An 18,214-nucleotide genomic window follows, 5' to 3' on the forward strand; every position below is an offset into this window, starting at 1 on the left:
TAAGAAAAAGTAAATAAAATGCATAAAGAGAAAAGCCTTATGCAGAAAGCACAAGGAATTCAGCTGTCACACAGGTCTTCAACCATGTTCTCCTTTGCTAACTCAACAGGGGAGGTAGCAGCAGATCACGCCTGCGCATTCATCCACGTAGGGCTCACAGGGCTATTACTCCTGCCACTCGCATTGATCCCGGCCCTTCAAGATCTGCTAGGACTCTCTCCATTAAGCAGGAACCCACATTTACCAGGTTTGGTTACAGGTGCTTCAGGAGTTGGTTTCTTTTTAGGTTTGAGACGTTGGTGACGGGTCCATTGTGGTGTTTTAGGAGCTAAAGAAAGAAAACCTTCAGTTACTCTATACCCTGTAGTTCAGAGGCTAAGGATAACACAACACATGGCTCTGTATTTCCTAAAACTTATTAGATTTTCTTGTATTTGAGGAAATTTGTCCTTTTAACTTTTTAATTTGAAACTTTTATCCTTACTACAAAAATATCTCTTCCTTTACAATTGAAAGTTTACTGGGAGAAAGAGTAGTATATAAAATTAAATTGTTAATTTAAGAAGTTAAGAATAGCTCAAAGGATTCTTTTATTGAATAAAAAGGTTAAGGAATCACTGCTGGAAGGGATAGGAAAACTGGAGGAATGGACACAGAGAACCCAGGGTGAAAAGGGAAAGGTGGAGAGTGCAGACACAATGCGGGGATTGTGACCAACGTCACAAAACAATTTGTGTATAAATTTTTGAATGAAAAACTAATTTGTGCGTAAAATTTCACCTAAAACACACACACGCACACACACACACAAAGAATCACGGCTAAAATATTATGGGTGTCAGGGTGGTCAGGCACACTCTTTGACAGTTTACTAAAATAACACCACACAACTAAAGCGTTAACCAAAGAACAAATATCACATAGACAACTGCGACAACAACAAAAAAGTAGAACTTTAGATCCACCAAGAAACTACCTGACATCACACAGTTGTTACAGTTGAGAGACTTGTTTTGAAACTCAGTCTTAACAAAGCATTGGTTAAAGAAAACACACGATGACAAAACAATTTCAGATGCTTGCAAGCCCAACAGATAACCTGAATCAGATTCATTCTTGGCTCTCTTAAAAACAAGGGGTAACACGTTTTAAGAGTTGAGGCTTCAATACTTTTAGAACAAAGAATATGATGGAATGACAACAGGAGATGATGACGCCGCCTTGTGAAGCTGAAGAACCTACGGCTACAGCGGTGAGGGGACGAGTTTGACAACGAGCAGAAGCACTTACTGCAATCGTAACAATGTATGATTACCTTGTGTTGTCACCAGAGCCTCAGTTCTGAGCGTAACAGGTTCAAGGTCTTCAGTGGAAACTGACCGAAAGTATTAAATGATCATTTTAAATGAAAGCTGAAACATTTGCTTCAAAACATTCGAAGTGAGTCTTACCACTATAGTAGTTTTTAGAACGGCAGAGCAATTAAAAAAAAAATGTAGAGCTGAAAGTAGACAGTTGGTCTCCAAGTCTGGCCATCCTAAGGTCAAGCACCTATTTATTCATAGTCTTTGCCCTCTGCTATGTATTCCTACAAAGTCAATCGGAAGTTTTTTCCTCACCCTTTGATTATCTGATTCTAAGTAAGATGTCACAGTGGGCCATGTAAGTCTTCTGGGAACTCGTCTTTGGAAACAGAATAAATTCTTTATTTATAAAGAGAAGGCTTTTGTTCTCAACTGTCTTGCAAGTCTGAGGACTAAAACATATCTTCATTTCTGAGGTATCACCCCCAAAAGTGCTAGTATGATTGGGGGACACTAAAGTCACTTAATAAATGTTTGTTGGCTTGAACTGAATATGCCTAACTTTTTAAAATAAAGATTTATTTCAAGAGATAAATGAAAATTCATAAAATGCAAAGTGACAGAGCATATTTCACACGGGAAACATGAGGCAAGCAGCTATCCCACAGATCTCTCCCAAATATGCTCCTCTCGCCGTCTCTACAGTGGGAACAGCTATTGACCGTGCCTTGTATCTTCACTCTCATAAGGGCATATTGATGGTTACTCCCAACCACTGGGATTACTCTTGTGGCCCTGCTGGGTTAGGATGCTGGGGTCCTTTACCTGATTTTAACTCAAGTGCATCAGGACTTGGTGTAGTTTTAAGTCTGGGATGAGGGGTCCATTCTGATGTTTTGGAAGCTGAAGAAAGAAATTCTTGGGTTACTACATAACTGCATTATCTACGGTTCTGGAAGCTGTGGACAGGAGCAAATATAACTCTAGATTTTCTACTACTTGTTAGACATTTGCCTTTTTAGTTTGAGATTTTTGCCACATACACTCCTCTCATTGAAGATTCTTTGAAGGTGAATCCAGACCCCAAACCCAGTGCCATCGAGTCGATTCCGACTTATAGCGACCCTATAGGACAGAGTAGAACTGCCCCATAGAGTTTCCAAGGAGCGCCGGGCGGATTCGAACTGCCAACCCTTTGGTCAGTAGCTGTGGCACTTAACCACTACGCCACCAGGGTTTCTTGAAGGTGAATATCACTTGTTAATTCAAGTAATAAAAGCTTGTAATTATAATCAGAGTCTCACAGAGCAACTTGACTGGACACCAAAAACATTAAGAACTGTTGCTAAATTTTATAGAAACAAAAGACAGTCAAGTTTATGCTAAACCTGGGACTTATAATTTAATCTTTCAGTCTTGGACACAGTCTCTATATCATTATTAAAATAAGAACACATTATTAGCTAAATGGAAAGAAAACAACAAAATATCATGCAAAGAGAAAAAAGTAGAAATGTGGATGTGCCACAGATCCCCATGGCCCTCGGAGAGTTGTTAATGGCTTTATCTATCTAGGTGAGAGATAGAGACCAGTGACATGTTTGAAACAGCTTTACCACAACACTGCTTAATCAAAACACAGAGTGACTTGGCACAGTTTTAAATGGCTTACATGGCAAATAACCATCCTAAATTAAGTTCATGCATGGCTGGGTCTCTTAAAAACAACAGGCACTTTGTTTTAAGAGTCTTCATAATTTTAGAAATAATGTGATTAAATGGCAACAAAGAATGACACTGTAGTCACAGGAAGCAAGATGAAACTCTGGGTTTGACAAAAAGCAGGTTTGGCAAAAAACACAATGTGTCATTACCTAATGTTGTTCCTGGAGCCTCCGGGCTAAGAGTAACAGGTTTAAGGACTGTAGAAGGAACTGAGCAAAAATAATACAGTCAACCAAAGAGAGATTAAAGTATATGAGAACCTAGAGCATTCCCCTCATTCACTTCCAAAGAAATCTTACCAGTAATATCAATTCTTCTAGCGAAAAAAAGAAGAAAAATATTTAATTTTTTAACTGAGGAGGAAGAGTAGTTTTTTTTTTTTTTTTTTAAAGATTTGACCAAATTATAGTCATGGGATAGTCAGTCTTAGTCTTAGCTTTTCAACTGTCTTGAGCATCTCAAAGAAGACAACATGAAATTCTCTTAGGTATTGAACAATAGATTTTAACTGACATGAAAAACTGCACTGAAAAATAGCTTTATGCTTTACCTAATATATGCTTAGAAAAGAAATGATCTTTAAAATTAAAATTCTTTTATGGTAGTTGAACATGAGCATCTACTATATTTTAGTAAACAGGGATGCAATAGATGATTCATGTTTGAAACAGATATTAAAATTAATCATTAAGTGGACTCTGTTTATCTTGCCAAGAACTCATCTGGGCAAGATCAAGAGTCCAAGACCTCTGTCCAAACCAAGGTACATAAGAATACAAGGTCTCGATGGACGCTCAGTCTGTAGTACCCAACAGAGCATCGGTCTTGCCTAAGCCCAGAAAAAGTAGAAATCAAGGATTTTTGATGCCTCTGTATCAAATCCAAGTTCCTAAATCAGGTCCTCAAAACCCCTCCTTTAACTGATTCGAGGGACCCTTCCAAATGCAATATCATCAATAATTACATTTTGACCATCTAGGAGCAGGCCATCCTCTGTTCTAGTCTGACTGCCTTTGTGGATGGCCTTCACATACGTCCAGTGCCTCCTCTTGGTTCATTCATACTTCCACTCATCCAAATCCTGTAGTGAGTTCAAGGTCGACTCCTTCCCAACTATATGCCAGCCCGTGGTGATCATTTCCTTTGCTAGGTCATTACCTAATATTTGTAGTATGCAAGAAATAAGGCTGTGCTTGCACAAACGTACTGTCTTCTGTTTATCTCTGCTGTGTCATACAGAAACATCTTTTGTCCTCAACTCTACTGTTATAGAAGTAAAATAAGTCTCCTAAACCTGACACATCACTCACAGTTGCCAATATGGTTTGAGTATGTGGAAGGGACTTACAATTCGGTTGCTTATTTAAACTGAATATGTTGGCCTTACTAAAGAAGTTTCACCTTTAAGATAAGACATATGCTAAGGTCATAATTCCAAAGAAGACTCTTACACAGGAAGAACAAGGAATTCTGGTACCAATCAGGGCAGAGGAGATGCTGAAGCTGATACCTCAGGGAGAACGAGGGCTGTTACTGCCCGCCATCAGCACTGTTTTGGGACCCCACTGGGATGGGGAGCTAAGGATCATCCCCAGTCCATGGAACTGCACATTTACCCGGTTTGATCTGAGGTACTTGAGGGCTTGGTCTGGGTTTAGGTCTTTGACCTCGACGGCGGGGTCGTTTTGATGTTGTAGTAGCTGAAGAAAGAAAAGCTTTGTTACTCTAAGTCATATGGCTTTGGAAATTGAGAAGCGTTGCAAAAACTTGTTAGGTTTTTAAAGCTTCAGGAAGTTGTCTTTATAGTTTAGATTTTTCATTCCTTTTGTGCTAATTTGTCTCCTTTATATAGTTGAGGGTACTTTGGAGGCAAACTCACGTATATGATCGAGTTTCTCATTCAAGATGTGAAGATTAGCATTTTGTAATCAGACACTTTAGAGAACTTCCTAACTGGGGAAAAAATGGTTCAGAAGGAGTATTCCACTCTGGTGCAGGGGTAGGGTCACACCAAGGAAGAGGCTTATAACTTAAAATCTCAGTTTTAAATAAATTCCTGGTTGTCAAGTTAGAAGTAAAATACCAACAAAGAAACAAAAATACTATGTATAATTTCTAAAAAGTATAGAAATTCAGATGTGCAAAGGAGCGCTAGAGTAGCTGTAATTGCTGAAGAGCCTAGCTAAAGGACAGCTCCGGTTTGTTTGAACTCAGCTTTAGCAGGGAACACTGTAAAATGAAGCACAAGAGAACATGACGATTTCAAATGCACCACATGGCAGATCAATGTTGAACTAACTTCATGCTGGCTCTCGTAAAACACCAGAGAACTTGTTTTTAAGAGGTCCTAGTACTCTTAAGATGAAGGAAGTGATTGATAAACAGCAATGGGATGACGGGGGTCATGAAGGTGAAACCATGGCTGTGGTGATGGAGGCTGGACTGCACAACCAGCGGCAAAATCAATGTGGCGAATGGCATAGGTCATTACCTAATGTTGTTCCAGGTGTCTCGGTTCTAAAAGTAACAGGTTCAAGGTCTGTAGCGGGAACTGAAGTAATAAAATAAACAAAAGGATTTCTTTAAATCTATGGAGAGATACAACAGTCATTTCAAAGTGAACTTGCTGACAGAATATGGCCTCTAGAATACATTTTTCAAGCTTCTCAAGGAAGAGAAATTACTGAATTGTTTTTCCAGACTTGGCCAAACTGTAACCAGGGACTCCTTCATCTCATAAGAGAGTTGTCACCACTGATCTCTACTTGGCGTCATGAGAGGCAGACGGCGCCTTCAGTTGGTGCTTGATTATCTGAGTCTGATATGGAAGGCTTCGACCAGAACATCTTTAGGCATTTCCTGAAAGATGTTTCTAACCAGTCTCAAAAAGCTTGTGAAGAACTAACTTGCCCTTCTGTGGATGCTGAATAAAGAAAATGTCTACTATGCTTATCAAATTATGGTTACAAAAACAGTTCCTAGATATGCAAGCAGACATTACCCAAATAACCAAATAGGACTACAATGGTCTTGCTGAGAACTCAACTTTGGAAAAGCTTGTGACTTCTGTCCAAACAAAGGCTGGGTTAGGGGTGGTCACTCAGCCTGTGGCATCTACTAAAGCACCTGCCCTCTCTCAGCAGAGGGAAGCATTATCCAGTGTGGAAAGGAGAGATTTCTGAGGCCCATGAGAACAACGTCAGATTCCTGAGTAAGACATTCAAGTCCTCCTTCAACTTGACATGGTGTCATGCAGATACAGAATTAGCAACAAAAATGTTGTTTCCCAGAAGAAGCAGGATCACTGCCCCCTGGCTGCCTCCACAATCACCACTCGACTTCTGCAAATTGTGGTGTGACTTCCAGGCCCAAACTCCTTCCCTACCTAATTGCAGCCCGAATGGAGTTTTCACTTCTCTAAGACTGCTATGAGTCTAATACTTAACACTTCCACACCCCAAAAAACAACACTGAATTTGCAAACATGGTCTGCTTTATTCCCAGTCTATCGGCATCTCATGTGGTAAAAGTTTTTGTGCTCTGCTACCCTGAGGATGAGAGGTGAAACCTGTGTCTTTCTGCCTGGATTTAGAGAGAAGACTCTGTAAGTCTCTTCCAAATGTAAACTCTTTGCCAGCCCTGAGTGGGTAATGATTTCTCATGATTCACTCACTAGAGGGTTTGTGGGTTTAAGAGCTCAACCAGTGTCAGTCTCCCAGATCCCTTAAACCAATGACCTGCGTTATCTGTTGTAGTCTTGGGTGCATTTAGACTCGGATTAGTTTTAAGTTTGTGTTGTGAATGACAGGTTCATTGGGGGTGTTTCCTGAGGTAGAAAAGTTACTTTAAAGCTTATGGTTCTGCAAATTATAGTTTTTTTTTTTTTAAATCTTATTTAAGTTTTCCAAAGCTTACTAGATTTTCCTGAGTTCTGGGAAATGTATCTTTCTAGTGGGAAAATTTTTCCCTTACTATGCTATTGTACCTTCTTTTGTTTTTGAAGATTTGGGGGGGGGGGTGCAAATCGACATGTAAAAAAAAAAATGAAATTATTAATTCAAATAGCCAAGATTGGTATTTTTATCATACTCTCATAGAGTTCCCTCGCTGAATTAAAAAGGTCAGAAGCAGTTTCTAAACCATGGTGGAGAGCAAGGAGGAGTCAGACTAACCCTAAGAATGAAGTGTACTATTTAAACGTACTAGCTTTGATCAGGAGCCCTGGCAGCATAGCGGCTTCAATATTATCTGTTAGATAATTCACGAAACATTTATTATCCAAATCTTAACAAAACTGCAAAAATAATATGCAGATATAAAAGATGTAGAAAGGATGGATAAAGAAAGTTCCCTGTTACAGATTGGCCAACATAGATCAAAGCCAGACCATTCCAAGGACATATGAAATTTATCTTAGCAGACAGCCCTGTTTAAGCCCAAAACATAAGGTGGCATGTAAATTTTTAAAGTAAGTTTTACAAGGCAGGGAGCCGTCCCAAGCTAGATTCAGGAACAGTTCCCTTAAAAACAAGAGGCAACTTGTTTTCCGCATCTTCAGCTCTCATAAGATAAGGAATACAAACGAACGACACCATAGACTTAATGGGTTTGACAATAAGCAGGAAAAACACTGGATGAAGGTCGCAAAGTGGCATTACCAAATGCTGTCCCTGCGGCCTCTTTTATAGGAGTGACTGGTTCAAGCGCTGTAGCAGGAACTGAGCAAAAATAATAGAAGAAAACGGTGAAATGTTAACAATGTATGAAAACTCAGAACGTTCCTGGGAAGGGAATCTTACCAGGATAATAAAGTTTCTAAGAGCACAAAGCAAACACTATCAATCTCCTGAGCTGAGAGAATTGGTACCTCTCCACCCAGGTACCACTTTATCTCTCTGTTGCTCACTTTGCACTCAGACAATTGTCTGTGGAAAGTGACACAAAGATTTTCTCACTCTTTGAGGATCTGAATCTAAGTAATGTACCAAAGTAGACCTCGCCCACCTTACTGAGAACTCATCCAGCAAGAGGACACAAATCATCCAATCTGTAAGGACTTCAAGGCTCAAGTCTTTCCTATCTATTCCAACCCATGCTGATGATTTTCGAAAACCAAGGGTGGGCAAACTATGGCCCCAGGCCAAATCTGACCAATGACCTGTTTTCATACAGTTCATAAGATAAGAATGATTTTTTTCCACTTTTAAAAGTCGTAAAAAAAGAAAGAAAAAAAAGGGTGGGGGGAAGGAAAACAAGAAGTATTTGCGATAGGGACTATGGCACAGAAAGCCTAAAATATTTACTGTCTAGCCCTTTACAGAAAATGCTTGATGACCCCTGCCCTAAATCTTTACTATGACTTATATAACTTTTATAAAAAAAGTAAAAAATCAGTTGTCATCAATTCTGACTCACAGCGACCCCATGTGTTTAAGAGTCGAACTGCACATAGGTTTTCAATTGGTCTGACCTTTCAGAAGAAGGTCACCAGGTCTTTCTTCAAGGTATCTCTGGGTTGATTTGAACCATCAACTTTCGGTTACCAGCCAAGCATTTAACTGTTTGCATTTTTTTTTTATTGCCCAGAGATTTCTATAACTTTCCATAGCTACCAAGAAACAATCTCCCATTTGCACAAAAAACACCTTTCATTCAATAGCTGCTTCAGTCTACCATCACATCCAATATTTAAAGGATAAATAGAACTGAATGAGAAGTAAATTAATGAATATTTAGAGACATGATTATAATTCACAAAGTGTGGGGACTTCTGCTGCTACACAGACCTTCCCCACCGTGTTTCGCTGCCTGGTCTGGAATTGGAGCAGACGTTGACCGTGACTGGCACCTTCACTTTCCCTGGGACCCCACTGGTGTGCTGCTAGGGTTCCCTAACCAGTATCTACACAATTACCCAGTTCAGTGTGAGGTACTTCAGGACTTGGCGTGGTTTTACGTTTGTGAGGTGGACGACGAGTTCGTTGAGGCATTTTGGGAGCTGAAGGAAGAAAACTTCAGGTTAATATAGTGTTTTTGGTTCCAGAAGCTACAGATAGGACTATACTTGTTATAATTTCTTGAGTTCCAGGAAATTTTTCTTTAAAGTTTGAAACATTCGCCCCTACTTTGCTAATGTGTCTCTTCATATCATTTATATTTCTCCGAGGTGCAAAAAACCCCACAGAAACCTAAGTTGATATATCAAGGAGATTCCACGGAGTTTATTACAGGTGCTCCTAAATGAGAAAAATGTTCCAAACCCTTGATTAAGTTACGATGGTAGGGGGTTGGGGTACAGTGAGTTTCCTACTAATGATAGTGCTTAAAATAACTTAAATTTACTAGCCTTGTGTATATTTTCTGTCTTGCTCTTCACTGAAACAAGACCACATCATTACCCATGACAGCAAGCAAAAACAAAATCATGCAGATAGTAAAGATGCAGGGATTTAGATCTGCAGAAGAGCTTGGCGACGCCCTAACAGCAATTAAAACTTACTCAGTATAGATAAGGAATAGGCAGCGCCCCTCGCCCCATGATTGCATTTGAAACTCCGTAACAAAGAATGCTGATTACAAGGTATATGGGGGTGACATGCCACAAATTCAGAAACTTGACATTGCAGATATGCACACTGAACTCAGTTCATGCTTGGCTCTCTTAAAAACAAGAAGTGGTTTTAAGACTCTTCAACATTTTAAGAAGTAATGGAGTGACAACGGAGGATGACACAGAAGCCTGTGGAGCACAACAAGCTGTGGTTCTGATGGAGATGAAATGGGTTCGGAATGAGTGGGAAAAGCAGATGCTGACAAGCAGAATGTGTCATTACCTAGTGTCGTCTCTGGAGCCTCAGTTCTAAGAACAACTGGTTCAAGGATTGTGGCAGGAACTGATCACAAGTGATAAAAAAAATCAAAGAGATTTTGTGAACGCATGAAATGTCAGCAAACTCATCTTACCAGTAAAACACTGCTTTTAAGGCTGCAAAGCTAATATTTTTATTCTTAACTCGAGAGAAAGTGGATGTATTTTTTTTTTCTTTGAATACCTCCCCAAAGTACTCATTTGATTCAAAAGACAGTCTTTGGACTCTGCCGAGTAACTCGCTGATGTCAACAGTAAGATCTAGTTGGTTAATTACCTGATTCTATTTTTTTTACATAGCAACAAAGTCTCTACCATAGAAAACCTATTTAGCCAGTTTCTTAGAAAAAGACATAGTAAACAGCAACTGGCACTTTTATGGGAGCCAAAGCCAAAAAGAGCATCCACTTTAAACAGTAATAAATAATAACGGTGCAATAAACATTTCATAGGTTTTAAAGTAAACACAGTGTGTCAGATAGAGTCTGTGGTGACCCCGAATAATTTCTGCCTCCTTGTGTTCACACCTTTGTGTTATCCCTTTCCCTTGAGTATGGACAGAAGCTGTGACTTGCTTCTAACCAACAGAATAAGGTAAAGATGATGGGATGTCAATCCCTTAATTAGGTTACTGTGTGTGTATGTAAGACAGAGAGAGAGAGAGAGGGACAGAGAGAGAGATAGAGAGACAGAGGGAGGAGGTGGGAGAGTAGGAAGAAGAGGGAGGGTAAGAAGAGGTGAGAGAATGAGAGGGAGGGCAGGCGAGAGGGAAAGGATGGATTACACAAAGGCATTAACACCAGGAGGTGAGAATTACTGGGGTCACCCTAGGGTCTGTTCACCACACATGGAAATAGCCAGAAGGAAACCGAGACTCCACTCATTAAAAGACTATGTCCTGAGTGAGAACAGTGGTGTTCAAGATAATAAGATGAAGCACAACTTCTCTGTATGTGGTATCACTAGGCAGGGCAACTTCAGTTCTGTGAACAGAAAAAGCACCATCCTGTGTGGGAAGCAGGCATCACCAAAGCCCGCTGGATCAGACTTAAGCTCTGAAGCAGATGTCTCAGCCCCCTCCAACTCATCCTGCGCCCACCCAACAGGAAGCATCAGCATTTCATCTCCCCTCGGAGGTGAGCTCACCTCTATCCAGGGAGTGGGTTTCTACATACTCCCTGCTTGTCAGCCTTTGTCCCCTCACCCCTCCATTCCTTCAAATTCTGTACTGATGTCTTCCTACTTTCCCTCCCCAAATATTCACCAAGTTCTAGCATGCAGCATGTGTACCAACCAAGAAATTATTTTCCATTTGCATAAATGCTGCCCTACATTGTTTCCCACCAACATAGTGTAGAGACAGCCTTGGTTTACAACTGTAGTGAAAATGGGGAAATAAAATGTCCCTCCTCCTTCCAGTGTATTCCAGAGCTGCTAATATGGTATTGGGTATACAGACGGGACTTAATAAAAGCAGTTGACTTGAACTGATTCCGATTCTGAGCAAGATTTATCTTTAGATATGAACGGAATCAAATAGTAACAAGTGTAAATAAAATAATCGTTGATAGAGAAGGTCCCCTTGTAGGAAGCGCTACATACTCAGCTGTCTCAGCACACATCCCTTGCGACCATGTTCCCCTTGCAGACTAGTAGTTTGTACTCAGGAGATGCAGGGTCTTCCAGACATGAACATAGAACAGCTGAGTGAGTGTCTTTCCTAATTATGTGCGTAGAATTTAGGAGCCCAACTGGGGCAAACTGCTCGGATTCCTTAACCCAGAAAGTGCGTATTTACCCAGTTTGGTCTGAGGTACTTCTGGATGGAGCGTGGGTTTAGGTTTGGGAAGTAGACCAACGGTCATTTTTGTTGTTGGAGCTGAAGGAAGAAAATTCGGGATTAACATGGTGCTGTGGCTCCATAAACTGAGAATATATTTAACTACCTTGGCTCTATGTTCTTTAAAGCTTATCAGATTCTTTGACTTGAGAGAGCTTTGCTACTCTGGTATGAAATTCTTTCCTTTATTATATATTAATAGGTTTTCTTTAATAATTAAGAGTTTTCCAGATACAAAAAATTATACAAAGTTACATTTAAGAAACGAAGCTTAAGAATTATTGTTATTATTTTTAAAAGTCCCTATCGTAAATCCGGCTACAAATCACTAGGATGGTTTGAGAGCAATTAATTATATATTATTCATTTATAATTTAAAATGACTAGATTTTTGCATATTTTCCACTTAATGACTTACTAGAATAAATATACAAAATTCACTGAAACATCAACAAAACAAAACAAAAAAAAATCACATAGAAGTTGGAATAGTGAAAATAAGATGCTTAGAGAAATTCAGTGGTATCATACTTGATACTTCACTAGCAATCAAAGGATATACATAAGGGATAAATATGTGGAATCATATTTGAGCTTCAGCTCTAACAAACACTATTGTTTAGACAGAGACTCAGATTGAGATGAGACATTTTCAAGCTGGGCTAGATAGCAGACAGCTGTCTTGAATTAAGTCCATGTACATTTCCATGAAAAAGTAAGAGAGCCTTCAGAATGTTAAGATAAATACTGTAATAGTATAACAAAAGATGACATAGCCATCTATGCAGCATCTCAGATAAGTCTGACAAGGAACAGGAAAAAACACTTGCTAAAGGACATAAAATCATTACCTAAAGATGTCCCAGGAGTAACAGGCTCAAAGTCTGTACCAAGAAGTGATTAAAAAAAAAAAAATTAGGAAAGAAAAAAGTTAAACACATGATAAAAGTCATCAAATTCTTTTGAAAATGAACTTTAAAATTTTTGATTTTTGACTGTAAAACTAATGCTACACCGGTGAAGCACTGAAGTGAGCGCACGTCGACCTTTGTTCTTACAACATGGTTCTATCCTTAGTATGCCTATCTACGTAGCTAGAAGTTTTGCTTGTGTGTATAAGTTTTGCTTTATGAAAACAGTATTCTCTTGCCCATGACACTAAAGGCCATCTTATTAAATGTTAGAAACTTATGTGCTGTATAATAATATAATTATATATATAATTATTTTTAAATATATGTAATTTTTAAAGCTTAAACTGTAACTAACTTTTAGAACCAGTATGTCCTGTTTCACGTAATTGTATTTGGGTGATTAGGCTCATTGAAACACTTGAAGCTGGTTCTTTCAGAAAACAATTGAAGATGAATGAATTTGTCCTGCTTCTGAGACTCCAGAGGTCTTGGAATCTTGACTCACTGATCCTGTGATTGTCTCAGCAAGATTCCTATTTTTCTATTCTTTACAATGTTTGAGCACATATGGCTTTTTTATATGTGTATTCTGACATAATCGTCAATCAGTCATTTTTGTTCAGAGTTTCTAATGAAATCACATATAAGTACCCTGACAATCCTAATTAATCAGAGCACTGATTTATCCAGTAACGGTGTACTGCCCAACTTAAAACTGTTTCTTAAACCTGCACAGCAATCTGTTGATTGTGTTCTGAGTTGTTTATCTTTGACGCTTGTTTTTATGTTGTCTGATAGTACAATAGAAAACCCTACTTAGTAAGATCTTCAGGCATCTCTCCAATAACAAGGTGTTTAATGGTTATGAGAAAATAATGCCAAAGTGTAGTTCGTAACAGTACTGACTAGAAAACAAAGCCCTACATTGTGTAGGTCATGGTGGATACAATTATTGATACAGTAATGGATAAGCAAAGTAGACAGTGCTCTTTTTTTTGCTGAGAGTACACTTTGGAAAAAGACCAAGACCTCTGTCCAAACAAAGGCATACAAAAGAGCACAATAGGAAGCGTCCTTCAGTCCACGGAACATGTTACTGCATTTCTCTGTTTCCGGGACAGAAAAGCCCTGACCCCGGACGTAGCCACTTGGCTCAAATCCAATCATTGAAGCCAGGCCTTCAGGTCCTCCTACGGACCCATCCAAAAGTAGCTTTGCTGATCGGCAGTTTGAACACCAGCCAAGCGGACGGTGCCTTTCTCTCACTCGAGTTGCACTTACAATTCCTGTCTTTCCGCTGTCACCCACGCCTGTGGCATCTTCTTGCCTCGGTTTATGCTATCTGTGTTCATCCCACTGATAAATCTACCAGGTCCACAGCACACTTACAAGTCCATGGATCTTTTGCTTCTCTAAGAATTAACTACGTGACTAATAGTTGGTACTAACACCAAACCTATTGCAGTCGAGTCAGTTTTGACTCATCCCAACCCTGTAGGACAGAGCAGAGCTGCTTCAATGGCTCCTAAGGCTGTAAACCCTCAGGAAAGCAGACTGCCATATCTTTCTGCCCTCAGAGCAGCTGGTGGGTTTGAACCACCAACCTTTCCTTAGCAGTCAGGTGCTTTAACCACCATGCCACCAGGGCTCCTTTCTAACAGTTGGTAACACCCAATAAATATGTTGCTTTTGCCAACAATCCTTTATTTCTATTTACGAACAGCTTTATGCAAGAGTAGCCTCCTTCCTCAACCAACCTAAGTCATTTATAATTTCAAGAATATTCTTTACAATATTCTATTAATATTCTAAAATATTAAGTGCCAATATGGCACTTAGTAAATGTGTGCCTAGTTGAACTGAATATGATAGCTAGATATTCAACTAGATAATTTTTTGATGAGCCAGAATCTAAAAGAAAAATTGAATGGTCAGGGAAGCAAATAAAATACAGAGGTCTAAGGTCCTCATGTAGGTAACATGAAGTCGAGTCCACATGGGCATCATCACAGCACCGAGGTGGTGCGGCTGTGTCCCCATTTTGGACTTTCACCTTTAAGAGGCAGAGGAGTTATCAGGTGAAGTTAAATTGTCACCTCAGCATCGCATCCAGTGGGGTACCACAGAGACCAGAAACCACATATTTACCTGGTTTGGTCTGAGATGCCACTGGGCTCCATGTGGTTTTAGGTTTAGGACGTGGGCGGCGTTTTCGCGTTCGTTGTGTTGTTTTTGGAACTGAAGAAAGAAAACTGGTTATTGTAGTCTTACGGCTCCAGAAACTAAAGAAAGGATGACACAGGGCTCTAGGTTTTCTAAAACTTTGCTAGATTTTCTTGAGTTTTGAAAAAATTATATCCTGGTTTGGAATTTTTTTTTTGTCATCTGTACGCTTTTTTTTTTTTTTTTGGTCTAGTGACTGTTGTTTTGAGAAGACAGAATATATAACATTATTTTAATAATCCAAAAAGTTAATGATCAGTTGCTGATATCAGGTTTTCAAAGAAGGCCATGACCCAAGGGAAGTGACAAGTGCAGTGTGCCCACAGGGCATCAGAGAAGGACCCAGGCTCACCTGCTGTTGGGAGATTGTGCTTAGAAATTTACCTGGCTTAGGCATACATCGCATTAACTACTAGTAGAATATGCACATTTGGTTTCTTAGAAATATTAGTAGACAATAAAAATGCCCTGCACATCTTAAAACAACAGAGGGCTAAATGCCCAAAAGACCAAAACCAAACCCAGAGCCATCGAGTTGATCCCGACTCACAGTGACCCTATAGGACAGAGTAGAACTGCCCCACAGAGTTTCCAAGAAGCACGTGGCAGATTCGAACAGCCAACCCTTTGGTTAGCAGACGTAGCACTTAACCACTATGCCACCACCGGTTCCTGGCTAAATGACCAGAGAACCATAACTGATACTGATGGGGCAGACACTCCCAGTTGTATTGAGATTTGGCTTTAACACAGAATATTGTTTGAGCCGAATCACATGCTGCTATAAAACATTAATACAATTAGATTGTATGGGAGATCAATGTCCTGCCTTAGCTACAGTCCAGGACCAAATAACTTGTTTTAAGCATCTTCAATACCTTCAAGATTAAGAATATAGTTGAGTGAGAAGAGAGGATGATGAGAAAATCGTATGAAAGAAAAACCTTGGACCAAGATGGTGATGGAACAGACAGGACAATGAGCAGAAAAAGTACTTCTTAAAGATAAGCCATTACCTAATGTGGTTGCCGGAGCCTCGGTTCTCAGAGTGACATGTTCAATGCCTGTAGCAGGAACTGACCAAAAGCAATACGGTGAACAACAAAGATTTTAAAAATACAGGAAAAGTAATAAAAGTATCTTGAAAATAGATCTTCTTAACCCTGTAGTCTTTAGAAGGCATTTCTGAATTCCTGGGAAATAGGTACTTATTCTCTAAATATTTGGTCATACTCTGGTATCCATTTATTTCACAAAATAGCCTTAAGCTTTTCTTTTTCCTACACGTCCCTATAAGGCCAATGAAAAAAAAATTTCTGTGTTTGATTATCTGGCTCTAACCATACTGGAAACTTAAAAAATTCTTTTAATTGCCTGATACATAATTTCAAATTACTCTGAAAATGTATTGGTATTTGAAAGGTTTTAAACACCATTATTTATTTTGAGGGATGGTAGCAGTGAGGAGGGTTAGAACAGTATTTTTAATCCATCTATTTGGCTGAGAATTTGTGACAGTTACAGAAATATAAACTTCATAAAAAAATATAATATTGTTTACTACTATCTCTCCTCATTTACTAATTTATTTCAAACTGCAAACTAGCAGATAATTATTCACATAAGAAACAGAGGAGATTAAGAAAAAAATCTGAAAGATAAATTATTCAACATTTAGTCTGGGTAAATAGAATTTCTGTAATTCTATAAATTAAGAAATTATGGAATTATTCATAGACATTAAATTAAGAGCTACAACTCCTTGATTTTAAATTAGTGTCTCCATTTATTTTTCATTAAATCCAGATTAACTGTAATATTAAGACAACATGTCATCACCAAACTCTTTAAGCATTTAAAAGGAGATTGACTTTCCCTGGTTGTACAATACATCACAAGGTGAAGCTGGTTTAAATCGCATCTCAGAGCGTCTTCTGAACTGTTAGAAAACTGTAAACAGAACAGTTTGATGAATCCAGGGCAGTAAGGATGAAACCAATATGTATAGCTGATTGCCTTCAAACAAAAAAAGGAAAACCCTATTTTGTTTGGAATTCAGCATCACAAGACGATTTTGTCAACAGAAAGGCCCAGAAAGGACTTTCGTGAGGAACAGACATGCAAGCACAGGCTCCAACTAGCTTTCTCATTGCTTCCCTCCCATATCTACAAATTATGCATCCATAAAAGGAGAGATCTCAACATTTCCTGGATGGAAAGATAGACACAGCTGGTGACTCTTGACAGCATCGAGTGTCACAAGTGATCAGAATGTCTCTCGAGGCAATTAGAGAAAGAAACACAACATGCAGGGTCGGAAGCTGAGCAGCAGATGTAAGAATGCCTGACTGACTGGTTGCTAACATGGGCCCTGCTGACAAGACAGTAAAACCTGCGGAAGCTGGAGCCTGCGTAAGGAGGAAACTCATCAGAGAAGGAAAACGCAAATATTTTCCATTATAAAACGAGCGATAGAAAAGTGGTAAGACAGCACCCTGTCAAAGGCAGTAATCTTTAAGAGGCCCAGAAAAACAAGGCAGCTCCACTGAATTCCAGCTCTCACAGGTTTCACTGTAGTAAACGATTTTGGGGGAATAAATGAAAAAAATGACGAACTGTAATTGTGCACACAAGATAATGTGAGATGATGACAAAAGAGATGAGAAAAGCCAGCTCAGAGACACACAGCCAAGAAAGACCATGGCACCAATGGTTACTGAAAGGGCTTTAGTCTCAAAGGCACCAGGCTCAAAGACTGTATCATAAAAAATAAACAGATATAAGTAACGGGAGTAAGGAAGTCTAAGCTTTTAGGTACTTATTGATCCTTAATTCAGAGGATGTAGAAATGGTTTGATCTAAATTGAGAAAATTCCAACTGCAAAGCTGTTGAATTTTCAAAACTGCTGTTAAGTGTCTTTTTATTTGGCAGGGAAGCACTTAGTCAGTAGTTACTGTTTAAAATGCAATAGAGTATATTAGAGGAAGCCAATCAGGTCTTTTTTCAGTTTTGCCTAGTTGTGGTTACTAAGCCACTTTCAGAAATGTTCTAGATACAGAAAAAAACAGGTTTCTATTCACTATAAATCCAAGTGTAGGAAACAAGAGCTGAACATGCTTTAAGAGCATGGGGAATCTGCCTGACTATCAGATATGAAGTATACTTATTTTTCCAGACATCGGTTTGTCCATTTAGAACTTAAAACAACAATGTGGCTACTTTTAAAAGATACTGAGTAAAATCATACCATGTGGGTTTTTATACTTTACATAATATGAAAGGTGATAAATATTTTTTAGCAACATTTCCAAAGAAGAGAACTTCTTAAACCAAAGTACT

General features: G+C 39.0%; 1 protein-coding gene across 18 annotated transcripts in view; it reads right to left on the bottom strand.

The window, feature by feature from the left end:
* The window catches only part of ABI3BP (ABI family member 3 binding protein), a 301,406-nt gene that overhangs the window by 81,681 nt on the left and 201,511 nt on the right, over nt 1-18,214 (bottom strand). For all 18 annotated transcript variants that reach the window (XM_049858519.1, XM_049858510.1, XM_049858515.1 and 15 more), the window contains 13 exons: nt 15,891-15,950; nt 14,800-14,889; nt 12,589-12,621; nt 11,696-11,776; nt 9,863-9,922; nt 8,944-9,027; nt 7,688-7,747; nt 5,521-5,580; nt 4,646-4,729; nt 3,179-3,238; nt 2,130-2,207; nt 1,316-1,375; nt 245-328 (listed from right to left, as the gene is read on the bottom strand). In XM_049858519.1, the coding sequence (XP_049714476.1) occupies nt 245-328; nt 1,316-1,375; nt 2,130-2,207; nt 3,179-3,238; nt 4,646-4,729; nt 5,521-5,580; nt 7,688-7,747; nt 8,944-9,027; nt 9,863-9,922; nt 11,696-11,776; nt 12,589-12,621; nt 14,800-14,889; nt 15,891-15,950 (894 nt within the window). The remainder of the gene's footprint in view (nt 1-244; nt 329-1,315; nt 1,376-2,129; nt 2,208-3,178; nt 3,239-4,645; nt 4,730-5,520; nt 5,581-7,687; nt 7,748-8,943; nt 9,028-9,862; nt 9,923-11,695; nt 11,777-12,588; nt 12,622-14,799; nt 14,890-15,890; nt 15,951-18,214) is intronic.

This window comes from Elephas maximus, chromosome 18 (assembly GCF_024166365.1).
Source record: "Elephas maximus indicus isolate mEleMax1 chromosome 18, mEleMax1 primary haplotype, whole genome shotgun sequence".
Lineage (NCBI taxonomy): Eukaryota > Metazoa > Chordata > Mammalia > Proboscidea > Elephantidae > Elephas > Elephas maximus.